Source organism: Rutilus rutilus (genome assembly GCF_951802725.1).
Source record: "Rutilus rutilus genome assembly, chromosome: 4".
In the NCBI taxonomy this organism is placed as follows: domain Eukaryota; kingdom Metazoa; phylum Chordata; class Actinopteri; order Cypriniformes; family Leuciscidae; genus Rutilus; species Rutilus rutilus.
In genome coordinates this window covers 13,880,178-13,907,395 of record NC_140212.1, presented here as the reverse complement: position 1 = coordinate 13,907,395, position 27,218 = coordinate 13,880,178, and the positions used below count along the sequence as shown (strand labels likewise).

General features: G+C 38.1%; 1 protein-coding gene across 6 annotated transcripts in view; it reads left to right on the top strand.

Moving 5' to 3' along the window:
- anks1b (ankyrin repeat and sterile alpha motif domain containing 1B) overlaps positions 1-27,218 on the top strand; it is a 173,372-nt gene that overhangs the window by 27,020 nt on the left and 119,134 nt on the right. For 4 of the 6 annotated variants that reach the window (XM_084407339.1, XM_084407344.1, XM_084407343.1 and 1 more), the window contains exons 2-6: positions 11,626-11,706; positions 12,638-12,794; positions 21,322-21,618; positions 25,660-25,735; positions 26,501-26,602. In XM_084407339.1, the coding sequence (XP_084263465.1) occupies positions 11,626-11,706; positions 12,638-12,794; positions 21,322-21,618; positions 25,660-25,735; positions 26,501-26,602 (713 nt within the window). Of the gene's footprint in view, positions 1-4,334; positions 4,423-11,625; positions 11,707-12,637; positions 12,795-21,321; positions 21,619-23,724; positions 23,909-25,659; positions 25,736-26,500; positions 26,603-27,218 lie in introns of those variants that run through there. The other 2 variants (XM_084407345.1, XM_084407346.1) reach the window with 2 other exon arrangements.

The following is a 27,218-nucleotide window of genomic DNA, read 5'->3' as shown; positions in this document are numbered from 1 at the left end:
GGCTTTGGGCTTCCAGCTCATAAAACCCACGAAAACAGGATTTTAAAAAATTCGAATATTACATGAAATCACACAGTAATTACACAGTGATACCATGGTCATTGAACCAGGTTTTGGTTCTTTTGGCAGTGTGGTAGACCTGGTAGACGGCTGCGTTGACTCTGGATTTAATAAAGCACAGTGGACCAAAGTCCTCTTTTCTGATGAGAGCAAATTTTGCATCTCATTTGGAAACCAAGGTCCCAGAGTCTGGAGGAAGAATGGAGAGGCACACAATCCAAGATGCTTGAAGTCCAGTGTGAAGTTTCCACAGTCTGTGTTGGTCATCGGCTGGTGTTGGTCCACTGTGCTGTCCACTCAACGCAGCCGTCTACCAGGACATTTTCAGAGCGCTTCATGCTTCCTTCAGCAGACAAGCTTTATGGAGATGCTGACTTCATTTTCCAGCAGGATTTGCACCTGCCCACACTGCCAAAAGAACCAAAACCTGGTTCAATGACCATGGTATCACTGTGTAATACTGTGTGATTTCATGTAATATTCAAATTTTTTGAAATCCTGTTTTCGTGGGTTTTATAAACTGGAAGCCCACATTATGTACAAATAAACAACTAAATACTTGAAATCGTTTAAGTTGTGGGCCTTGAATCTATAATCTATGGAAGTTTAACATTTTGAATGGAATTATGGAAATAAATAAACTTTTCCATGATATTCAATTTTTTTGGAAAGGGTCTGTATATTGAAAATTCTCTAAAAAATGACTGTTTTTAAAAAGATATTTAAAATGTGCCCTATACCACCACAGTCACAGTAACCACGACTCAATCACTTGATCATTTAACTGTCATATTATTTTTGAATAGTTCATGCTTTTTCCATTCTTAGTTTTTTATTTGAAGACAAAGCAAATGTTTGGTAGGCTGTTGCCTCTGGCTTTCTTAGTTGGGAATACTTACTCCACAATATTATTGATCTTACTGTACCGACGCTGTTGTATGAGAACTGAACTAAGCTGAACGATGGCATCATTTTTGTTTTCAAGAACTTCTTTATAGATGAACTCATTTAATAATTGAATGTAACTGACTTCAGCTGTACAACAGCCGAAATGCTTTTTTTTTTTTTTTCACTGTAAAGCTGCATTGAAACAATCTGTATTGTATAAAGCGCTATATAAAGGGGACTTGACTTGATTTCTTTTGTATTTCTATCTTGAGGTAACACCAGCACATTTCTCTCTCTCTCTCTCTCTCTCTCTCTCTCTCTCTCTCTCTCTCTCTCTCTCTCAGTATGTCTGCTGTATTGTGATAACATGCTCTTCGGTCATTGCAGCAGGCACAGAAGATGGCCATGTGTGTCACTGCAGAGAAAGCATCTGTCTGTCACTGAAGTGTCTATCTGTCAAGAACACGTCTGTCTGTCTTAGATTTCCTATTATAAAAGTGCCTGTCTGTCATTATCGTATCTACTGTTTAAGCATCAGCCTGCCTGTCATCTGTTTTTACCCTGAAACACAACATTGCAACAGGCTGACAGTGAGGATGTAATGGTTTTGTGTGGTCACTGAGACATTTTTGTGGAATTAATTCTCTCTAACACTCTCTTTCTCAATCTCTTGAGTGAATAAAAAAAGGTTTCTTCTCACGGTTAGTATAAAGATAATTTAGCGAGAACAGAGAATATAAGCGAGAGAGTGTGTGAAAGAGCGAGACCGGTCTCTGCATACATCAGCAAATTCACCTGGAGAAATGTTCAATTACTCTCTCAGAATTTCTTCTTGTACGTTTTTCTTATCTTTAGAGTAAAGAGAATTCTGCAGTGACTACACACACACACACACACACACACACACACACACACACACACACACACACACACACACACACACACACACACACACACACACACACACACACACGCACACACACTTAGACCAATAAGAATCAAGTATTCCAGAGTGCTGTCATTGTGTGCAACCCGATCAACTTAGCAACTTCTTTTACATTTCACTGAAGAAAGAATGTCATACAGGGTTTGGAATGACATGAGGGTGAGTAAATGAATATTCATAAGAATATTCATTTGTGAGTGAACTATCTGTTTAATAGTAGGCTACTTATCATGTCAGCTAAATGAGAGTACAAAAAATCTGATAGCCTACCAACTGTGCAGTTCTGATGCACATTACATTAGGCAGAGCAGACTTTGATATGCGGTTATGGGAAGAATTGTTCTCTGATCACAGAAGTCTAATGCACACACCGCAGATGGACCGTGGTGTGACATAGCCCGGTGTTTGTGCTGCAGCTGAGCAGAGATCTGTAATTACCATCACAGCACGCGCCCACCATTTGGAACTCATAATACAACAGAAAACGTAATGTTTTATACATACAGTGAACTCACTACTCGCTATACAAAACCTTGTGTTTGTGTGTGTGTATAAAGGTCCACCCTTCTCTGGATATTTGTTCATGCATCACATGATGTCCTTATACAAGGGCACATGCACTGCTGTCCGCTATACTATTTTTGTTTGTTTGCGGCACGAACATCCGTCTTCACCTCTAAACCATCAGAGCTCAGCGCTTCTGCTCGGGTTGTGACTCAAAGGCTTTACTCATGTGTAACAGACTCCACACTCATGCTAACATACCATTTGCAGCACTCTCTGTGGAATGACTATTGTGGTCAGCAACCTCTGACCTCCCTAGCATTTTGGTTGACCTGTCACAGATTGGGTGTGCCTTATTCCAGCTTCTGTACATCGTAAACATGAATTTGGCCGGTAGCAATGGCCTTGCTCCAATAAGGATTTACGGAGTCATACATTAAAATGAAGATGGTATTCATCAAAAACATCGCTGTATATTATGTAATCATGAATCTTCATTATAGCTTATGAAACATGCAATTTATCCTGCATTCTTTGTTTTGCAAAAAGATCATGTGCATGCATTCAAACATTACAAAAATGAATAACCACACCCTATTCTAATTCTTGTAATTCTCAAATGTTTCTACTATTGTTTCCTTTGAAGCACATGGAACAGGAAGCAAGACAATTATTATTATATATATATTTTTAATAAAACATAATTTATGTACATTTTTATTAATCAAGGTGTATGCTGCTAACTGAAATATAATAATAATAATTACTATGTATATGAAATTGGTTATGTTTTCCATAGAAAGAGGAAATGATACTGCATATTTGGGCACATGTAACACATACATCATTTATAAAGTGGCTAGATTAAAAGAGGGAGCGAGGGAGAGGAGAGGAGAACGGGAAATCCTTTTGCTCGAGGCTCCCAATCCTATTTCACGATGTTTAACATTAAAGCGGAGCAGTGACAGATATCCGCTTGAGGCGCACACAGCACCTTTCATCACCTGCCTAGTTTTTATCGAGTGGCAATGAATTCTGACAAGGTTCATGTACTCATTCAGATTTCCCTTTTCATCATTTTAATCAGACTAAGTCTCTTGCTGTCTTCTCTTTGGTGTTCAGTCCCTGATGTCCTGTTATTTTCCGTACGAGAGTAAGTGTAAAAGAGGCTGGTTCTAGTGGGAGAGTTTTTATGGGAGAGCTATTTTGATAGAGTCGATAGAGTGAAAGTCCAAACAGTCTACTGGTGTTTAAAATACTTTCTTGTGGGGAGTAATTGCACCCAGCTGTGTGTGAGCAACTTTACACTCAACCCATTTGACAGAGAAAGTCGCATGACAATCTGTCATCCCAGACTCTCTTAATTGTACATTGTAATGTTAAAGCAATTTATTGGCATTATTGTACATACATACATACATCTATCTATCTATCAGATAGATAGATAGATAGATAGATAGATAGATAGATAGATAGATAGATAGATAGATAGTGAGGTTGCTTAATATTGTTCATATCTGTATAGCACAAACAGATTAAATAATTAATAATACTTGAATATGAACAATAGTTATGCTTAATTAAAAAAAATATATATATATATATAATGATAAAACAAATAAAAATGTAAAATGTATAAATACATTAACTATAGTATATATTTCAGTCACTCTTTCAGCTTACATCGTTACGCCAGTAGGTGGCGGGAGGTCTAAGTGTGAGGCATTGAATACATTCTTTCAATCGATTCGTTCAAATCTTCGATTGAATCTCGTAGATTCAAGTAGCAGCGCATACTCTCATTCTGGAATGAAACAGTCATTGAATCGTACATTCAAACGATTCGTTCAACAACGCCGAATCATTCACGTTTGAGTCATCGAATCATTCAACCGATTCCGTCCAAAACTCCGATTCCCTGATGAACACCGGACGCCCATCGATTCTCTTGTGGCTGTGTTTGGAACTATTTGCGTTGGTGGAGCAAAAACAGCCAAAACAACTAGCTATATTGAGCCTAAAATGTAAGTTGCTCAATATGAACCTCTTTAGTTGTATAAAAGCTACGTCACACACTCATAATCTTTGTTTCTTCCCCCGAATATCACCACGTTGTCACTCGGCTCCTGATTCACAGCCGTGTTGATATTCGGAAAAACATCATATCAATGCATGCATCCATCTCTGAGATACGTTGCTCCATAGCTAGATAGCTGATTTTGACACATTTTTCTTTCCGTGGGATGATGTTTTATGTTTATGACAGTCTCCAGTCAGACACTGTAATATATTCTATTCGTTTGTTTATTGTTAGCGTGACGTGCGGGGACATGTGACGTGATGATGGGTCGTGTTGACGGCAAGTAATGGTCTCGGAAGAGGATGAGGATGTGTAGAAACCAAACAGCTGCTCTCCTAACAAACATAAACCCTTTCAAATATCTACCCCATCATGTCTGAACTGTCAACTGGTTACCATAGTGAATGGCACAGGTGTAAGATACTTCAACACCGTTATCTTTGAGATTTATACACAAAAACACTTCTCCCTGCATGTTTACGCTTGTTTAGAGAGGTAAAGCTAGTTTTAGAAATGCAGGAGCATAAAAAAGTCCATATATAGCCATGTTTGTGTGCGCCTGTTTTATGTTTATGTATCATCTTGTGGCCTGTAATTGGTCAGATAAACTCTTTGTTAGGCAGAGTGGATGTCAGCACATGTAACTGTCCTCCTTGACTGACGGATGATCCGGATCACTCTCAGTAATTAGTCACCAGGTCTTTGTAGGTAACTACAGCGAGGTGATGGATCTCTGACCCCACTGATGCCCTGGAGAATCATCTGTTTGATCCTCGGCAGGTTGGACACTTAAGACCAAAAGAGGAGGAGAGCATGTTCTCTTCATCTCTTAGATTGGTAATCAATAGTTAAGGTCAGGTCAGGCACATAAGTGCTTGGTGTGGTCAGATCTGTTTTATTCTCACACACTTTCTTCTAAAGTAGATCAAAGCTAAATCCAGAATAAGACCCTGGAGTTTAGTTATCTGGCAAGCACGATGACCACCTCTGTCTAGTGCATCAGCAAAGTGTGTTTCTAAATGCTTAGGTTGATATGTGTGCTTGGTTTAATGTTACTTTTGAACATTTATATAAAGAACCCACAGTGCATCTGCATCAGCACTGCTCCAAAATTTCGAGAGCTGCCTATTTAGGCAGCCTTTTAAGGTGTCATTGGCATGCTCCCAACGAGAAAGCTGTTCCAAAAGGTGGACAACATGCTGCCAAAATCCAATGCAGAATCAAATCTATCCTTTGTGTAGAAGGCGATTCCAGAATGCGTTGGAATCAGTTCAGTGGAAAATATACACTACCACTCAAAAGTTTGGGGTCAATAGGATTTTTTTTGTGTTAAAAAAGAAAGAAAAAAGAAAGAGTCTCATATGCTTCCAAAGGCTGCATTTATCTAATCAAAATTCAGCAAAAACAGTAATAGTTTGAAATATTAGCCTTTTACAATTTTAAATAACCATTTTCTACTTGAATATATTTTAAAATGTATTTTAGTGTTTGCAAAGCTGAATTTTCAGCATCATTACTCCAGTCATATTCATTCATTCTCATATAATCATTCTGATATGCTGACTTCAGATTCAGATTCAGCCCTCAATATAAAAATTAGTGATTAAAAAAGTTAAATCTAGTAAAAACAAATTGCCTGATTTAACAGGAAATACAGTATTTATGTATTTTTGTACGTACACAAGTATCACACTGTTAGCGTATCAGCATTAGCAACTCTATTGCAATAATTTTAGCCTACCAAAAATAGTGATTAAAATGGTTCAATCTAATAAAAATATTTCCGGTTTAACCCGAAATACAATATTTGTTGGTATTTTTGTGTTTTCATGAGTATCACACTGTTAGCTTAGCAACATTAGCAACTCTAGTACAAACATTTAGCCTTCAATACCAAACATATTGATTCAAATAGTCTAATGAAAAGTTGCTTATTTAACTAGGCCTAAATATAATTGTGTTGATGTGTTTTTTATACTTAGTATCACACTGTTAGCTTAGCATCATTAGCAACTTTGTGTGGCTTGTGGAGTTTTTTGGGATTTTGCCTTAGAAAATATGTAGACGCTTGACAGAAATACAGCATGCCTGGTTAGTACAGAGGGACTGTAAACACACACAGTGGTCCAAACTGAAGCCCATTTGTGACTGGCTGGTCAGGGTGGCAGCATGCATTGTGGGATAGCGGTGGTCAAACACTGGCGAGAACTCTGGTAAGAGGTAACCACAGAATACTGTATATACGGTAATCCACACTCAACTGGCCTTTAGCACAGATGTCACAAGCACACTTTGTTCTTACTACATGTTCGCTTGTGTATCATTTAGTCATTGTTTGTCCTTCAAGTAGAGATTAAGACTGTGGTAGGCCTGAGGGATTCATACTGCTCCCTTGTGTTGGGCTTTCTGATTAAGCTTTGCTTACGTGGAGAGCAGCTTGTTAAAATCTAAATTCGGCTTCTGCTCAGATCGTTTGGCAGCGCTGGATATACAAAATCTGTTTAACACATTCACACACAGACGTAGAAACTTTCCTCGTGGGTTGATGTTTAAGCTCGTGTCAGGTTTCCCACACTGGTGATGTATGTAACAACAAATTGCTCCATCATTAATCAAAGCGATTTTCTGTAATTAGATTTTACTAAGAAATGGCTGCTTGTTATGAAACAGACTGCAGGTAGACATGAAAGATCTCGAGCCGTGCCAGACTTTGTTGAGCGTGTTCATATGTCTGTGATCTCTCATAAGGAGGCCACACACGCCCAATAACACTCAGAGGGCTCATGGGAGAATCAATGACATCAGTGCATTTCCTGTGCCCTCGGGGTACGTTGCAGTTATTGATTGCTCGTGTCTGGTTTTAATTATCCTCCAGTGGAAATGAAAGGAAAGGGGCATCGGCAGACCCTGCCAGTCAATCTGACGCACAATCTGATTGAGCCACTTCAAACAATATGGGCCAATCGACCAATAAGGATGCAGGAAGCCTTATGTTTTGCTTTTTTAAACACAATAGACGATGTTGAGGATAACGCAAACATTTTTTACAAGTATTACACTTTGTTGTGTAATAGTGCGGTTACATTAACAAAATTTCATGGCAAAAAAGTTCTATTTAATATATCAATAGTGTAGATGAATCAAGCACAGAAGTCACTATCAAACCAAGCTTTCTGTTGGTCAGCGTCAATCAATGGTAAATGTGACCGTATCTTAACATGTCTGCACATGTCATGGGACTGTCATGAGTTACTGATAACTCAAATGAATTGATTTTTATGGGCATGTCCCATTTTACATACATCTACGCCGTCATACTTCATGCACGCAACAGTCGCAATTTTCACTTCAATAGCAGAGGTGCTAAGTAAATGCTAATGACGTGTAACTGGAAAACGTTGAATGCTTGTTCCATTTGAGAATATACTACAATTCACACATCATTCATACATAGTGTGTAGTATATAATTTGGGACACAACTTTTCTCTGTTCAGATTTGGTTGTCAACTAGATTTATTTTGTCATTTAGCTTTCAACATGTTTGTTACGTCATACAAACAATGACGTGTGACATTCACTATGTAGTCAACAGTGAATGAATGAACGATCAAGCCGTTTATGACATGAAATGTCTGTGCTCACATTTCTTTCAAAAAAGAAAAAAGTACACTACTGTTCAAAAGTTTGAGGTCAGTCGATTTCTTTTTTTTTTTTTGAAAGACAGTTTTATTCAGCATGGATGTGTTAAATTGATCAAATGTGACAGTATAGACATTTATAATATTACAAAAGATTTCTTTTTGAAATAAAAGCTGTTTTTATTCATCAAAGAATCAACATGCAACTCAGCATTGATAATAATAAGCAGCAAATCAGCATATTAAAATGATTTCTGAAGGATCATGTGACACTGAAGACTGGAGTAATGATGCTGAAATTCTGCTTTGCATCATAATAATATACATTTTAAAATGTATTAAAATAGAAAACCGTTCTTTTAAATTGTTATAATATTTCATAATATTACTGTTTTTACTGTATATTTGATCACGCCTTGGTGAGCGTAAGAGGCACAAAAATCATTACAAGTATTTTTTGTGCAAAATGATGGCAATTTTTTTTTAGAGTGGTTTGTCTATGTGAGATATTTTAAGTTTGTTTTTGTGACTGTGTGTCTAGAGAGCAGTTGTCAATTCTCAGTCAGAGCTCTCTCTCTGTCGACTTCTCCACGTCTATTCATATCCTCCTCTTCAATAACCCTCCCTCATGCTCTTCCAACTACTCACGATTCCAGAGTGTGTAGCTATGCCAATTAGTTCTGCGCTGCTGTGTGTGTGTGTGTGTGTGTGTCAGGTTGGGTGATACTGATATACTGTATTCAGTGCAGCACCCCGGTGCTCTCCACACACAGGATGAGTCATACGCTCACAGCAAAGGCAGGGCTTTCCCTCGCTCTGAGCTCAAGAGAGGGAAATGATGCTTAGATTCCCATTTGTCACAATATTATACTTTTATCTCAATCTTTCTGTCTCACCAGAATCATCAGCATGAGACGTTCATCCAGCCACATCACAATCGCACTGCCGCGGACTGTGACCTCTGCTGAATGCAGAGGGAATAAACACTTGACGTAGTTGATGTAGGAAATACCCTGCATAGTTGCCTAATCCGTTGAGGAACGGCCTCGATCTAATGCTTTTAACTAACTCAATTTGTACCTTCTCTGTTGTTTCTTTGATGTGTACTGCTGCACAAAGGTCCTTCACAGCGGCAAACAAATGCTAAAATGCATGATATCTGTGCTGAATAGAGCAGCTCATCTGGTATGTGTGTGGAGTAAAAGCAGCCCTTTGGAATGAAACAGAATTTCTGAGGGGGTTTTCTCTGATCGTTTGATTGATAGACTCTCAGGTTGATGTTTGATGGTGTAAGAACATGCTTTGTATGCCTGAAGTTTAAGGAATGTTACGGGTTCAATATAAGTTCAGCTTTAAAGGTGGCTTACTACCACAGAAAATATTTTGACATGTCCCTTTTTTTTTTATATAAAAGCAAACAAAATTGACACTTGCAGTATAATGGGGAAATTATATTTGTCCTATTTAATACTTCCTTGTTTAAATCCTCATTAAACATTCTTGAAAGCAAAACCTAAGTACACTAGTACCATGCAAAAGTTTGGTAAAGAAATGAATACTTTTATTTTATTAATACAAAGACGCATTAAATTGATTAAAAGTGACCGTGAAGACGTGTTAGCAAATATTTCTATTTCAAATTTTTTTTGCAATTTATATTCATCAAATAATCCTAGAAAAAAATGATCATTGTTTCCACAAAAATATTAAGCATCACAACTATTTACAACATTGATAATAATAAGAAATGTTTCTTTTAGCACCATCATATTAAAATGTTTTCTGAAGGATCATGTGGCACTTTTCATGTTCATTTAAAAAAAAAAAAAAGATTTTAAAATAGAAAACAGTTATTTTAAATTTAAATAATATTTCACAATATTATTGTATTTTTGACTTGATGAGCATAAGAGACAGTAACAAATCTTCTATTAAGATTTCATAAAAAATTCTTGATATTTGCATCCTGAATTGTCAATTAATAAATAGAATTTATTGAGGGGTGAGTCAGAATGATTTTCTATGTTGTGTTGAGTTATACTGAACGCACAATCCTCCTTTAAAGGGTCCTGATATTTCTGGTTCCCTCATAGTCTCACACACTCTCAGTTGTTGTCCTCTGAACTAGCTTAAGAAGTTTTCTCATGCTTCTCTGTCTAATGTTGTTTCTGCAGACTATTGGAATGTCTATTTATGGCAGCATGGGACACTGTGTGTGTGTGTGTGTGTGTGTGTGAGTGAGTGAGTGAGCGTGTTTCCTGTTGTCCTGTGATTGGTCAGTCATATTGTGAGTCATATCATGGGTCGTGGTTGTCCTCCTCATCTAGGGTGAGTCTACTTATCAGTCTAGACATCAGTACTGACTGATGGTTATGGACATGTTCTCAGGTATTAACGTGTGTGTGTGTGTGTGTGTGTGTGTGTGTGTGTGTGGTCTACATGAGGAAAACAACTTATAAATAATACTAAATTATGTTTTTTGAAAATGTAAAAATGCAGAAAGTTTTCTGTGATGGATAGGTTTAGGAGTTTAGGTGTTCGAATATACAGTTTGTACAGTATAAAAATCATTATGTCTATAGAAAGTCCCCATTAAACATGGAAACCCAACGTGTGTGTGTGAAATAGAGAGAAAGTATCTGAAAGTATTACTTGCAGTAGCCTCGATTAAACAATAAATCAGCAATCTTTATACCACAATCTCTCATTTGACAAAGTCACAGAGCGTGAACACAATGTGCTTTCTGTTTATTCTATAATTGGAAAATGAATGACTTTAAAAAATATATATTTTTTGGAGAATGAATGTTTTTTCTGCCATCATTATGCAATTATTGATTTATTTGCAAGATTTAAAAATTACAAATGTAGCTAAATCTGACAAAAACCTCTCTTGAGGACATACTATAAATAATATAATACAATAATTTATAAATAATACAACTTTTTTAGGGCTATCATACTTAATGTGTTAACCTAAGGTATTAAATTTGTGTAAATATTTGAACACATTTGTGTTTTAATAATAGAATAATAATAGAAATAAAAATCATTAAAAAATAATTCAATCTACATAGTTTTGTGGAAGCTCTCTTTCCTTTCTGACGTTGTGTTTGTGTTAATATTAGTAGATGTTATTTTTTTTTTTTTGCCTTTTTATTTAGAATGTGGTTCCTCTTCTTAAACAAGAAAAAGTGTGAAAACCCTTGTTCAGGGGTATTTCCCCATTTAGATATTGAGGTAAATGTGTGTGTATGTGTGTGTGCTCTAAGCAGCATTTAAGGTCCTCTGGAGATCGTGAGAAACGGGAGAGTCTCATAGCAATCTTGGCATGAGTGTAGTTTACACAATCTCTGCTGTATCAGCTCTCAGATCAGCTCTTTAAAGAAATAACTCATGAAAAATATGCTGTATGTGGTTTTGTTCTAGGTGTATAGTAGGTTTGTACTGATGTCTTTTTTTGTGTGTTTACTGATCTGTACTGAGCAATATCTCTTCTCCTCTGCAGCATGTGGAGAGGCCTCAATGTGAACTGTGCAGACGGCTCAGGATACACACCTCTGCACCACGCTTCTCTAAACGGACACAGGTGACACACTCATATTCTCTAATCCATTTACAGGTTCTTGAAAAGTGAACTGCTGAATCAACGTGCAAATCAGTTAATGCTCAATCAAATGTACGCTTACACATAACAACCCAGCAAGCAATAGCTGTCATTCCACTATCTAGGTTAACTATAGACCCGAGACAGTCCGGCTATAAGTAACCCACTTCTAGCCAAAATACCCTTGAATTAGGTTACATGTCGTTTTTGCCAAAATACCTTGCGAGATGTATGATATTCCATCATGTAAGCAAAGTCAACAGTGATTAAAAGGTGTTTGGTTTCATTTCTTTGACATGTTCTATGCATAGCCTGTGCGTCTATTCTTGCTTGCTGGGAAGCTTCGCACACATTCACTCCAGAACATCTCAGACAATCACTCCCTCCCAACATGGTGTTATGGGTTTAAAAAGGGAAAACGCTTGACGTCAGGATTACTTGAGATTCCAGAGGTGTAATCCAGCTCATATACATCAGGATTAGAAGAGTGTGATGTCAGATTAGGGCGGGGTTTATGAAAAGGGCTGTGAGGTCTAATTAGGGCAGGGTTTGTGGTTCTGGAGACAGCTATATTAGGGTGGATAGAGTTTTATTTGATTAGTGAGGGGTTTATGGGATGGGGCAGTGTCAGATTAGGCTGATTTTTTTTTTTAATGCAGGAATGGAATTAGATTAGTTTAAGGTTTTTGGGTGGTTTAAATGCTCGCTGTAAGAATGAGGCCAAAGTGGGAGAGGGATTTTGCATAACATGAATTATGTATTATTAGGATTAGAGCACAATTACCCCCTTCATATCGTGCCTGCGTAGTTAAATAGTACCACAGAAGATTTATGTGATTTTGGTTATTTAAGAATGAAAATTGCCCACACAATTACAAAAACGTGAAATTTTTCTTATTTGTCTTTCTCTCAGGGACGTGGTGTTGAAGTTGTTGCAGTTTGAAGCCTCTACAAATGTGGCCGACAGTAAGGGCTGTTTTCCTCTGCATCTGGCCGCATGGAGAGGTGATGTGGACATAGTCCAGATACTGATCCACCACGGGCCGTCCCACAGCAGAGTTAATGAACAGGTACTGTACCCTTACAGCAAATTTAATCTTTGTAAGCTTACCGCTCAGTGTCAGTCACTATTGTCTTTTTAAAACTGCTTTACTGCAGAAATAGAATTGTTTGCATCACTGAATCATTATTTTCCTGTTTATCTCTGTAAAGCTGCTATGAAACAGTCTGTATTGTTTAAAGCACTATAGAAAAAGGGGACTTGACGCATTTCATCATGTAGCAGATGAAAATAGTACGTCTGAAAAGAAATAGCATACCTTTCCTCAAGATGCTGCCACAGTTTGAGGTCCCATCCATGTCCAAAATAATAGGTGATGAGCTGAACTTTAATACTTAGGGGTTTGTTCAAATCCAAACAGCAGTAACAAGCTCTAGTAATGAGTGCTATTGAGCACTTTACACTAGTCTAGTACAAATGGACAAACACTTAAAACACCTGTTTTGAGTACACAGTCCCCGTGTACTCAATCATGCACACATACACACCAGGGATGGAAATTAGCACCCGCCACCAGCCAAATGCGGGTGATTTTGTGTTGTGGCGGGTAAACTCGCTTCACCTACCGGCCACCGTGGCGGGTAAATAAAAATATACTGTTTCACACAGACGGCGGACACTTTTAGAGGACATAAGTGTACGCTGAAATAAAGTCTTTCACCTCAGAAAAACGGACTTTCTTGTCCTGTCACGTCAGCCGTTATCCTGTTCTCGTAGCGAACACTCTTCAATTGCACGCGCAAATGTGGCGGCGCGCTGTGTATCGCCTCACTGTATATAAAGTGCAAAATAAACTACGAGCATGCAAAGCCGTTACGTTGTAAATTACACAAAATAAAAGTAATGCAGGGATGATTTTCATACTATTCGCCAGGAGCAGTTTCCATGGTTCATTAACAGTTATTGTTAATATTGTGTATTCACCATGGTAACTGTCGTTTCAATATTAACCCCAAAATGCCACTTTATTTTTCTTTGTTTTATTTTTTATATTTTTAAATGACTCTAGTGGCTCATACCAACATTGTATTAACAAAAACTAGTTTGGGACTGCTATTTAATAGCTTTAGCATAGGCCTAATGTTTATTTATTAGTACTAGTCTTTACTATTAGTCATATTCTTACAATTTATGTTAAGTAAAGGGGGACAGTACTTGTGTGTGTGGAAATAGCCGGTTTCAATAAAACTACTTGTGACATGTCATATTTGGCTTTGACTTTGACTGAACATTTGCTCTCACTTTGCGGAAAAAATATCGGGATATATATCGTATATAGATATTCAGTCTAAATAATCGGGATATGACTTTTGGTCCATATCGCCCAGCCCTAGTTTCATTGTTGGGACTAAAAACCTAAAACTGGAAGCCATAAAAGACCACGAATCATTCAAATGCCACATCCAGGTAAAAAAAGAGAAATATATATAAGAGAGAAAGAGAAAATGTCAGTATTTCATTGAGACTTGAGATTAAATAAACTGCTTAAGTATTGTAGATTAATTTAGTAGTATTAATTTTCACATGCAGTTACACATTGTCGGTTAAAAACAAGAAATTGGCTGGTAAAAACATTGAGTGGCTGGTAGATTTTGAAATCCACCAGCCACAGTGGCCGGTGGACAAAAAAGTTAATTTCCATCCCTGATACACACTATTAACCAGAGGTGGACAGTAACAAAGTAGCCTACATTTACTTGAGTTCTGTACTTAAGTACACTTTTTGAGTATCTGTACTTGAGTATTATTTTTTCTGGAAACTTTTTACTTCACTACATTTGAAAGACAAATATCGTACTTTTTACTCCACTACATTTCTGTCAAGGTCCTTGAGTAGAAAGTGGTAACGTCAGTCAGGGGATGATTGTGGTTGGAAATGAAAATCGGGTTGATGTCAGAAATCAACGTCAGATTGACGTCGGAACCCGACTGATGCTGGTTTCTGACGTCAACCCGATTTTCATTTCTAACCACAATACAACGTCTGGCCAACGTTGGAGATTAACGTCAATCTGATTTTTCAGATTTTCATTTTCAACGTTGGGTTTGGTCTTCTAAATGCAAATTTTGTCATTGTTTTGGAGCACGCTAGCTTGTAGATAACAGTAAGGCTAACATATTCATACTAAAAGCCAAAAAACTTTAAATAGGGCACTATTTGAGGGAACAGCCATTTGGGTGTCCGAAACCATTGTGGATGTTATTGAGTGCACTTATTCAATCTCACATTCAATCCCACTACTGGAACTGTTCTAGAGATAAATGTGGTATTGATAGGTAGGCAGGCATATATTCAGAGGCATAAGGTACTGTAAGTATTACATACAACAATGCAACAATAATAAAACAATGCATTGACATTTACTTTTTAGTTCTGATACTTTAGTACTTTTAAAAACGAGTACTTCTGTACTTTTACCTAAGTAAAAATTGGCCTTTAACGGAGTAATATTTGACCAGTAGTATCTGAACTTTCACTCAAGTAAGGAAGTTGTGTACTTTGTCCACCTCTGCTCTTAACAGGTTTTTTTTTGACAGTTTCAGCGTGCATCTCAGCGCGTTGATGGGCTGATGGAGGGTTTGTTGAGCATAATCAGGGCAGCTCTGTGAAAAGCCTGTATTTTCCTGCAGTTAAAATGCTGTCTCGGTGCAAGGAAGAGTGCAGCTTTCTCTCCTGCTGTCTACCTCACTCTTAATGACCACACCAGCCTGAGAAACAATTACCTCCAATCTTCAGCCACTAAACCATCAGCTTGATGGATAGACCTTCACCGCCGGCATGAGTGCGTTTCGGAGAGACAAAGACAGCGTACGGCAATCATTTACAATGTCAGTAGTCTGTTAATAATGATTAGGGCCTGTTTTTGAGTTTGCTCGTTTTTAATTCATGAGAGGACGTTGTTTTGAATTGGCTTAAAATGAATTCAACTCAAATTCAGGAAGCTTTCTCAACTCTATTATTAGCGCTGCACAACCCTGACTGATGGCTGGTGGTTGATAATAAACAGCTGTGACCTTTCACTCTGTTAAAAATGTTGCTTTCACTCCATTTTACATCCTTCTCTCTAAATAAATACAGGTATGTGCAGCACCTTAGGAGCAATAAGCAAAGCAAAAGTGGTGATACACACACAGCCGGTGGCACGGACATTACGGCATATATTACACTGCAGCGTGGGATGCTGAGCTCTTTATGACTTGGGCATTACTCATATCCGAATACAATACTCATATATTTGGTGTCAGAGGGTATATGCTATTATTTCAGCACTGCTAAATAGAGGCTGTTTATAGCCCCATCTCTTAAAGCGAAGTGTTTTATAGGTTTTTTTAATGCTGACACAAACAAACACAAGGGCTGTAAACCCTCCGGGAATATCAAAAAGTTTTTTGGAATTGTGTGCCGTCCTAAGTGCCTATTTAAAGATTGTGGTGTGCATTTCTAATATATAAACATTCATTTGAGCCTGTGTGTGTCGTCTAGATTTGTAAATCAGGGTTTGTACAAGGTGCTTAAAGTACTTTAAGCTTAAAGTAATGAATTTAAGGCCTGGAATACCCTTGAAAACAGCCATATTTACGAAGAGGTACTTGAAAAGTGCTTGACTAATTTAAATACAAAATATATGAAATTTCTTTTTTTGTTTGTTAAAAAAGCACAAATGCAATCTTTTCACGCAAAATTTAACACTGCAGCCCGTCTGATAAACCTCCATCAGACCTTTTCTCGATACGCCAAGTACGCCAACATTATAAAATAAAATATTATTTATAGAACAATAATAGCTATTATAAACTTTGTATTTAATATATATTATTAAAAACGTTGTAAGTTGTATTTTGGATACCTTATATCTGTAATTTGAGTTTAAAAAATATTGTTTGATAAGTGCGATCTCTGATGTTAGTCCTTGAAAACCAAAAAGTACAGCTTGAAAAGTCCTTGAAAGTCCTGGAATTTCAATTTACAGTATCTGTACGAACCCTGAATACAATAAAAGTGGAGAGTTTCCAGTTATCAATCTTCTATCTGGAAGGACATAAAAATCAATCTAAACACTCAACGCATCTCTGCCATGTACATATTGAACATCCGCTTCAAACGTATCTGCAGGTGATTTGTCACCCAGCGATCTCCATCTTTACAGAAAAGAACATGACAGCCTGCGACAGGCCCATTTTATAGCATAAGACTTTATATTAAGGAAAGCTAATTTACTTGAGTACTGATAACATTCAGCTAAGTGAGCAGGTTCTGGAAAGAATAGTTCAGCTCAAAATGAAAGTTCTGTCATCATTTACTCACTCTCATGTCTTTCTAAACCTGTATTACTTTCTCTCTTAGAGCACTAACGGTGAATTTATGTTAGTGCACTATAGAGCAAGTTTTGTTGTAAATACATAAAAAGAGGCTATTGGTGTGTCCATTTGTGGATTGATGCCTGATTTATCGACCAATTACAGAGAGGCAGAAAGTGCTTTAAATGATTTAATTTATTACTTAGCTATACATTGGGGGACAAATATGTCCGCAGATGTGAGCTAATTCTGAGGAAACCTTCCTTTGGGAAAAATGTGTTAAATTAAATCAGGATATGGCTATTCTGAAGCATTTAGATTAATTTATATTAAAGGAGTCATGACCTGTAATTTTCACTTTTCCACGAGAATCAATGTATGTTATGATTGCCTAACGATTATACACTGGCCGGGAAGCCGATATTTAAAAGTGAAGCGTTTGTTTACCCCTGGGTTCGTAAACCAGCCCACGTGCACGCGCACTCAAATACGAGATTTTAATTTCTGCCCCGACTTGACGTCAAGACGGGGCAGGATATACCATATATGGACACCGCAGACCTATGCTGCAGGAAGCCCGCCCTGCCCCTCTCCCCCTCATATTCAGTCGCGAAAGATGCAGAAACGTAGTGCACACGTGAGTTGCTGTGGACTGCCAGAATCAACATGTAAATGTGTTTTCTCTCCCAAGAACGGACCAAGCTGTCAGGGACCAGTGGATTAAATTCATTTTTAATGACGCGGTTCCTACAACCCTTCCCACTGGCTTAACGTTAGGTGTCTGTGCTAATCATTTTACGCCGGAATCGTTCACAAATTTGGGGCAATATCAGGCGAAGAATTGTATATTATATATCTATGACAACATATAATTGTATTGATTTAGATAAGGAATAGATAAGGATAGATAAATAAAACAAACAGTCAAGTAATAATAAACATAAAGAAAAAGATCACGTTACATGTCTGTAGAAGAAAAATATTGAATGTCTAAAAAACCACAACGTGAAACAAGGCAAAAACACCACATGATAGCAAACGTTGATCCCAATAACCACTGTAAGCTGATAAAAAAAGTAGACTACATCTCCGTTAATGTAATCTACATTAAATAAAAGGTATAATGTATGTCTCAGTCAAAATGATTGTCTTTACCATTCAGAGACATCTTGATGTAGACGTCCTTCCATCGACTCTACATCTTCCCTTTCCAGCTCAGGTTCAGAGTCTGGCTCATACATATAACGGTTGAATTCCGTAGGTCGCGGCCAGGTCGGGTTCATTCACAACTTGTGCCATGATGTCATTTTGGAATGATATGCTGAAGTTACCTGCGGTGTCTGTCAACCCCCCCCCCTTCCTGCCACCAATCAACGCGCCCCCCATTTGCATTATTAAAATGACCGTCCACGACAGCCAAAATATCGCATCAGATCTCGCGAGACAATAATGCCTTCAGAAATAAGATCATTTTTTATTTGATCAAAAAAACATCATTCCAATTTAAAATAACTGTTTCCTGTTTGAATTAATTTTAAAATGTATTTTAATCATTCTAATATGCTGTAATACAGTATTTATTTGGAAATTGGAATAGAGAACTTTTGTAACATTCTGTCACATTTGATCAATTTAATGTGTCCCTGCTGAATAAAAGTATTTTTAAAAAATCTTAACAATCCCAAAAGTTTGAACAGTAGTGTAATATATTTAAAAATACTGTTATGTTAAAAACAATAGATGTAGGCCTATTTAGATAGCTAAGATGTGTGTTTGAACATATGGGCATAGATGCTTAGTGGATGAGTCTGTATGTGTTTGAGAGAGAGAGTGTGTGTGTGTGTGTGTGTGTGTGTGTGTGAGAAAATGGCTAGTTTTGTGCGTTACTCAGGAATGTTTTGTTTTCTGGCTGGGAGGACGAAAGGTTACACCATTTTCTCTGACTCCAGATTCTCTGAGCCCACAAGAGACGGCCCTCTGAATTCCTCTATTTCTCTCTCTCTCTCTCTCTCTCACACACACACACACACACACACACACACACACACACACACACACACACACACAGTCAGTGTTTGCCAGATGTGTTTGTGAGTCTGGTGTCAGATCCACCGTGTTAACACTCTCACCCATTTCTCCTTACAATTCACGGTTCTGGATTTAGATCCACCTTATTGGTCATGTAGCACAGAGAGGCTTTCAGTTCTCAGTTGATTTTTTGATTGTTTAAAATTAATAGAGAATATCTTGTGTTTTTCCATGGGTGCTCGGCCATCTCCGGCTCCTATGCTTCCTGCCATAGCCAAACAAGCGTACAGTATGTAAGAGAATAAGTTGAACCGTGTGTCTTATAGTTCGATGGTCACTTCTGGACCCAGCTTCCTGTGTATGAAATGGCATGGTGGCTTATATAAAGGAATATTCCGGGCAAGTTTCCACTTGTCTCTCATTTTCTTAAAATAATAAAGAAGCAAAAATCTGGGTTACAGTGAGACACTTAAATATCAGTGATGCCATATACCCTAAAACCCTAAAATGTCTGTAAAATGATTATTTATAGTACACATTTTAACAGAAGAATCAAAGTGCTTTTATAAAATTATGCATTTTACATTTCTGCTTTTAAACCCTCCAAAATTTTTCCCCATTCCCTTCCATTGTAAGTACCTTTAATAACCTAAGTACATTTTATTTTATTTTATTTTGTGGCAATCAACATTAAATGCTATCTATTGAGCTTAACTTGTATTGAACCCGGATATATTCCTTTAATTCTAAAATACTGGCTCAAGAAACGAATCCGCATTAAACTGCATTGGATTGTACAGTATAGCCGAGACTAATGCACTCATCCACACCTCCTCTATCCTCTCGTGGGCTCTACTGTCTGTCTGTACATCTGCTTTAGTGCTCCGCTAAGAGACGAGACTCACGGGGTCCTCATCTCTGAACAAAGCACTTTTGTTGAGACTGTTTGTCTATTTTATACTTTAATTATGTGTTTTGTGTCGTCTAAAGTGCTGATCTCTCTAGATACACCGTCACTATTATGTGTCATTTCATTTATTGAATGTGATTGCCTGTTCTTCTGTTGTTTTATCATGACAGCCCATCTTGGAAATTAACCAATAGGGTGTGAACAGTATGGAGTGGGAAAGCAACCTCGCTGTCTCTCTGGATATTGCGCTGTCTGGCCGACATACAGATGCACAATGGGGGCTGCGCTTATAGATGCAGGAAATTGCCGTGTGTGTTTGGTGTTCAAGGCCAAAAAAGGGAGATTAAAGGAAGAAAGGCAGGACAGAAAATATGAGTGAGCGATAGAGAGAGTGAGAAATATCTGACTGCAGTATCAGGTCTGTTTCTTTGTGCTGCTTCAGGGACTGGGAGTCTCTTATCATCATTTTCAATCATGTCTGGCTAATTAAGGAACCCATTTGCTTGAAATAAGTCATTGCAGTTAAAGCGGCCGCTCTCTCTCGCTGCAGCTGTCTTGTTTATTACCAGACCTGCAAGAATGCTCCTTCTGTCTTCATGCTACAGACATAACCACTCATTTCTCGCTCGCCTGAGTTTGTTGGAACACCCCTTTAGATACACAAACACAAACACAAACATATATAGTCAAGAGAACAATTGTGGTGTGCAGTAGTGGCAGTAGAGGGTGCTGTTATGTTACAATAGGGTTATGGCCTGTTTGTCAATGCATAGTTCCAGTTTCATTATTGGATGATATTCTTGGTACACTTGTAGGTTTACAAACCTCTATTTTGTGCTATTACGTTTCTAAGCGATCAGTCGATGAAAATAAATAGACTTACAATAAAAGGGAATCCTGAGCCATATATATTTTGACTTGTGTCACTAAAGCACCCACTCAACACTGCCATTAGATCTATCATTTCATCATTACATGATGACAACATGACAGCTAATTCAGATTCAGATGTTTCACTTTCAAGTAATTTGTCTGTATCAGTTTTAACTAGCATTCATGTGATAGAGGAATCCGATCAGGATGTGCATCTTTGCTGCTGTGTATCTTCTTATGTGTAAAAAAAACCCTGACAATAGCCTGCAGGCGGTTGCATTGCATTATTGGAGATATTTAGGGCAGTGAGTGATTGACAGTGAGTTGTCACGGTTAAATGACAGCTCATGTTTGGATAATGGATTCTTCATAATGAATTTATTACACGCTGTCTGTCTCTCCTTGTCTCTCTCTCTCTCTGATGTAGAACCTTGAGAAGGAGACGGCTCTGCACTGTGCGGCTCAGTACGGTCACTCCGAGGTGGTCCGTGTTTTGCTGCAGGAGCTGACGGACCCCAGCATGAGGAACAGTCGCGGGGAAACACCGCTGGACCTGGCCGCCATGTACGGCCGCCTGCAGGTGGTCTGCATGCTACTGACAGCCCACCCCAACCTCATGAGCTGCAATACACGCAAGCACACGCCTCTTCACTTGGCCGCACGGAATGGTCATTACACTACAGTTCGAGTGTTGCTGGAGGCCGACATGGACGTTAACACACAGGTCAGTGCGTGAACAGGATATCCTCTTCCTCTTGAACTCATATGTTACACACACTTTTTTGTTCCAGCTCTCAGTATTGTCATGACAACTCTCGGAGTTTGGCATTGGGAATAAGTATGACAATGTTAATGTGTTTGGTATTGGTGGAATAGGTCTGCTATGCTGCTGCTGTTATTGCTGCAGAGCGAGGACAGTACTTGCTACTGCCAATACACATGACATGCTGCTATGAGCAAGCAAGAAATGCTGCTGCTGTACAAAATAGCATACATGAATCACGCTTGTAGCAGATCTATACAGGTGGAGCTGGGGGAGGTGGAGGCTTTCTGAAAGCGCATTGCAAACTGCTACAGCAAACAGTAGGCAAGAATTTAAAGGAGCCGTATGTAAGATTGTGGCCAAAACTGGTACTGCAATCACTTTCAAATGACTGTAGAGCGGTGTATCCCCTCCCCCTCCCCCCTGACTCGAGGTTGCCAGATAGGCTGCAGGATCCAGCAGGAACGTAGGCTGCTACGTAGCTGTGGTAACTAGAGCAGAGCTGGCAACCCCGATGCCGAAACACTACTGACTTCGTGATGGGTAGAGTAGTGGAGGGTGGAGCATCAGGCCAAAACACAACATGACAACATCAACATCAGTTGAGGGCTGCAACTTCACTTTTTAAATGACAATATCCTGGCCGTACTACTGTTGTCAGTGATATAAGTATTTGAAATGAACATGATTTCTTAATGTCTAGTGACATATCAGGGCCATTTTATGATTAATTGAAATACATTTCTTACATACAGCTCCTTTAAATGTTGAGCAGCTCGCTCATTGGCTACCAATCAGCTGTGCCCTATATATAATGATGTAATTGCAATTAGATTGGGTTAAGGACTTATGAGCCTGCGCCATCTAGAGTTTTATAACAGAACTTTGTATTTGTTATGCTCATTTGAGAGAGAGAGAGAGAGAGAGAGAGAGAGAGTGTGAATGGTTTAAGGGCTCAAATGGATGAATAATTCATCTAGCTGTGAGAGTAAGTGAAACGCAGTAGAGGAACAGTCTGTTCTCAATCCAGGGTTTCCTCAGGCTTCCCTGGTGTGTGTTTACTTATGCTATACTTTAGGGACATACTTTGTACCAAGAAGTGACCCTAAATCGTACAAACCTTCCCTTTGGGAATATTTGAGGACATCTGGGAATGCCCTCAATTGTAAAAACAATTCATTAATATAAATAAAATGTAAAAGGAAAAATAAATTCCTTAGGATGAATTCCTTTGAAAACAATTTAGGATTAAACAGAGAATAGTAAATGTATCATTGTTAGTATGAAAAAGGTTCTCATTAATGTAAGGTTTTTGTCTGTGTTGTCAAACTACAAAGTGTTTGTATAGAAACTGCATTTTTTGATTTTGTGCATTTTGTGATTTTGTGTGTGTGTGTGACGGAAAGCTGCTGAATTGTCTGTGTTTGAAGGGTTCTGTGTTGTGTGTGTGTGAGAGAGGATGATCAGAGGAAGCTTTGATCTCAGAAAGCATGGATTCCCCTTCCTCTGTCCCTCTCTGTCTCCTGTCTCAATGAAAGATACAGTATTTTTTGAACATTCATATTTTAACACTGTAAGGTGCAACAAAGAGTGCTAGTTAAAATTTGTCTGTCCACTGTAAATGAGAACTGATGTTTAATACGCATTTATGATAAGCTGAATTTTGGACAAATGAAATGTAAATTTGAAAAACACAACAAAAATATAACAAAACGTATTCCCAGGTTAACATTAAGGAATGTGGGATCGCAGGGGTGAATGAGTGAATCTTTTATGATGCATTTCTCTCTAGTCTTCCATCTTCTTTCCTCTGAGAAAGACACTGTGTCAGTGCATAACTTCCAAGAACATTCAGCTGAAGGAGAACAGTGAGGAAGAGAGATGAAGGCAATCTTTTCACCGCTTCTCAATTCCTGGAAGCACAGTGAGAGTGAATCGATTTCCTCCTCCTGGTGACATCAATAGCTAATCGCCATGGGAAACCGGACAGGAAGTGGTCCTCATTCAGAGGAGGGGGTGACTTCCCGTCCCGTTGTGGGTGCACTCGCTGCTCATCCCGAAATGCACAGAATTCTGAGTTTAAACTTTCCGAAGAACAGTGCGCTCTGCAGTATTTACCATGCTCATTCAGGATTAAGCCTCGTTCACAATTTTTTTGTCGTTCTGGACTATTCAGTGATCTGGTCTGGACTTTAACCTCAGGTTCAAGGATGAATGTCTTATCTGCGACTATTTTGTGGGTTTTCTCTGAGTAAGTAATCACAGTGGATGTGAGCTCTGTATGTTTTAAAGGCAAAACTTTATGTAAGCTTTACGTTTATATCCTCAGATTAAGCTTGATAGTACGCTGTCTAAAAATTTGTACCATTAAATTGTCACTGGGGCAGTACCCTCAAACACACACTTTTGTGCCTATCTACATCTAAAGAATGCATATTAGTACCCGAGGACTCACAATACTGAAGGTACAACATTTTTCCACATTTCTTCCGACAGTGTATATAGCACTACATTTATAGTCCTCTTTTTATGTAACCTCGTGTGTGTGTTTGCCTCATTTTCAACTTCTTTCTAAGAACTTTCAGCAGACTCGTGGGCGTTCACAGGATGCATTCTTGTGATCAAGAACAGTGCGACCGGTCCGACTAAATGGAACAGAAACTCTGGGGTCTTGAGACACAAGTTTCTTCCATTCACACAGAACTTGTTTTTGCATTTAAAAACACAAGACATGGGGTGTTGGAATAGAAAAAACACAATGTCACAAGATGCTTTTTTTAAAAGTTGAACTTCTTTTAACTTGCGGCACATTTTTAGAACGCCGCACGAGAGGCTGCAAAAGACACAAAACACGAGTGAAAAACTATGGCGAAGAGTGAAGTGTAGTGTTATAACATATTCTACTGTATGTGAACGTCCCTTAGGGTGCATATCAGAAAACAATACTCAATTGATTTAAATGGGGATGATACATCCCTAGATCCCTAGAAAATTTCAATGGGTATGAAAGCGAAAAATTTCTTTTTTTCTTTTTTTTTTTTTTGCTGCAAGACTCTGTGACGTAGACATCTGTTGACCAATGAGACCATCCCAAAAGCCGTTCCAGTTCAGAAATTATCAGCGCTCTCACTTGATTTGAAATTGACCCAGAAAATTGGCTTTACACCAAATCAGATTTTTAGCATTCCTAACATCCCAGAACCCACAATCTTATTGCAAGAAACATAGAAACTATACAGCGGCCAAAGACGTTCATTAGACATGTACATGATTATGGTAAGAATACCCTGTTGGTAATGTTACAAAGACTTAAACTTAATATGATCTATCAGGACTATTAAGAAAATATATATATTAATGCCATTAATGCTATTTCTAGACAAAAACAGTGCCTAAAACTTTCTCAAAATTTTGCACAGAGGTAGTTTTGGCTCTCCCAGACTGCCTTGCAGAGGGTCAGTGCTGATTATGAGGTGCAGGATTAAGTATTACAGTGAGTCCCTGTAGTTCTTGTTTAATGTGTATTGCATCATCAAATCCTTTGAGGGAATACAGGGAGAAGAGCAAGCACTTGAGTTGTACAGATGCCTCTGTACTAATGAAGGCCGGAGAGGGCCGATTTGATTTGGTATCGTGTTCTGTCTCCCGTTGGCCTATTAAAATGACCACGCTCACCAGTGCAAGAAGCTCTCGTAATCTGTCTCGACTGCCGTTCGGTCTAATTTGCCCATTCCTTTCCCTCTCAAGCTCCCGTCAGTCAGCCTCATAAATTCACAGTGCCATTGTAGTTAATTGTAGTACACTGAATAAATGTTTCCAGAGCTAAATTGGGTGTAGTTAAGGACTTCACAGTGAGCGTGATATAAAATACCCTGCCAGTCGCCCCAGTAGACGGCTGATAGACTGCAAGTAGTAATGACGCCATAGTGTATTACTGCCGTTTACTTCTTTACGCGAGGCATTTAGGCTTAAAATATTGACTTCAAATCTTTCTATCCCTAGACAGAGAAAGGAAGCGCTCTCCATGAAGCCGCTCTCTTCGGAAAGATGGATGTAGTTCAGCTACTGCTTGACTCAGGTATGTCTTGGGGAAGTGTATGTGTGTGGGGTTGGGATGGGGATGTTGCACGGCCATGGTTTGTTTAAACTACTTGTGTGACCTGTGACCTAACAGCTTCCCTGTCAGTGTGCCAGCTGTGGAACAGGAACTGGAGATTGCGGAACTTGTTGTATAAGGAAAGGGCGGTGTAATCACTCTGTCATAGTTTTATTGTTATGGAAAGTTATATTTTGGGATTTTTTTATTTTTTTATGGGTTTATGGGAAGAAATCCAGATTTTTCTATTGTGAATTTTTAAATTTCTATTTAAAACATTTAATAATATCTAATTTTTATGTATATTTTTGTTAAAACAAAAATTAAACTGGTTGAAAACTAAACTGAACCTTTAAATGTGCAAAAAGTCAAATGAATTCTCAGTAAAATTAATTTTCGTATTTAAATGAATATCCCAAGCTTCACTTTGGATCATGTTCACTGTTTTCTGTCAAAAAGCACCTCTTAATTAAACAAGACGCAGCCATCTAATTGACATATAAAACAGCTAACCACAGTTCACTTGTTGTATTTTCTAATTAAGTGTCGTGCCATTATAGGCAGATGGAACAGTTTTGTGGTGTTGCTTTATCAGGAATAAAATAAAATAAAAAAACCATTAAAATATAAACTAAATAAAGTAATACACTAAAACTAATTTTTTAAATAAGCAAATTAATGAAAAAAAAGATACAAATTAAGAAAAATTAACCTTTTTTCTTCTTCTTTATTATTCTTTTTTTTCAGGGATTGATGCCAACATCAGAGATTGTCAGGGAAGAACTGCTCTAGACGTACTGAGAGAACATCCGTCTCAGAAATCACAACAAATTGCTTCTCTCATACAAGGTAAAGCATTTGCCACCCGCATTAAAACTTTTTTAAAGCAAAAAAAGGCATTGAACACACAAGCACACTCACACACACGTGCACAAGCTAATGAGGGAGCGCGTTCCTGGTGGAGATCAGAAGGCGGATGCTTGCAGATTGATAAAAGTTCGTTTCAGGAAGTTTGTGTTAGATTGAGAACAATGGTTGTTTAGTACATGTGAGAAATCCTTGTTCCTTGAAATATTTTATGCCAAAACACCAACCACAAATACCACCAATACTGAGTCTTTACTCATTTTGTTGAGGTATGTATGAGATCTTGGAGTTATTACATGTTTATTACTTTGTTATACACATATTATTACGACTTTGGGCCCTTTTCAGTATTATAATACCGTGGATGATTCTGAAGTCTGATTCCATCTTCCTTCATGTACTGATCCAACTAAACTCATTCTTTCCAGCAGAGTTTATCATACAGCACAAAAGACGTTGGGTGTTTGAACCCAATGTTCCATCTCTGCTTTCAAAAACACACCCTCGTAAAATAATAAGATGTGGTTATCTGGTTTTTAAATTAAATTCATTTTAGCTCTCTTGTTGTTTCCATCCACTTTATTCCCTGCGTTATACA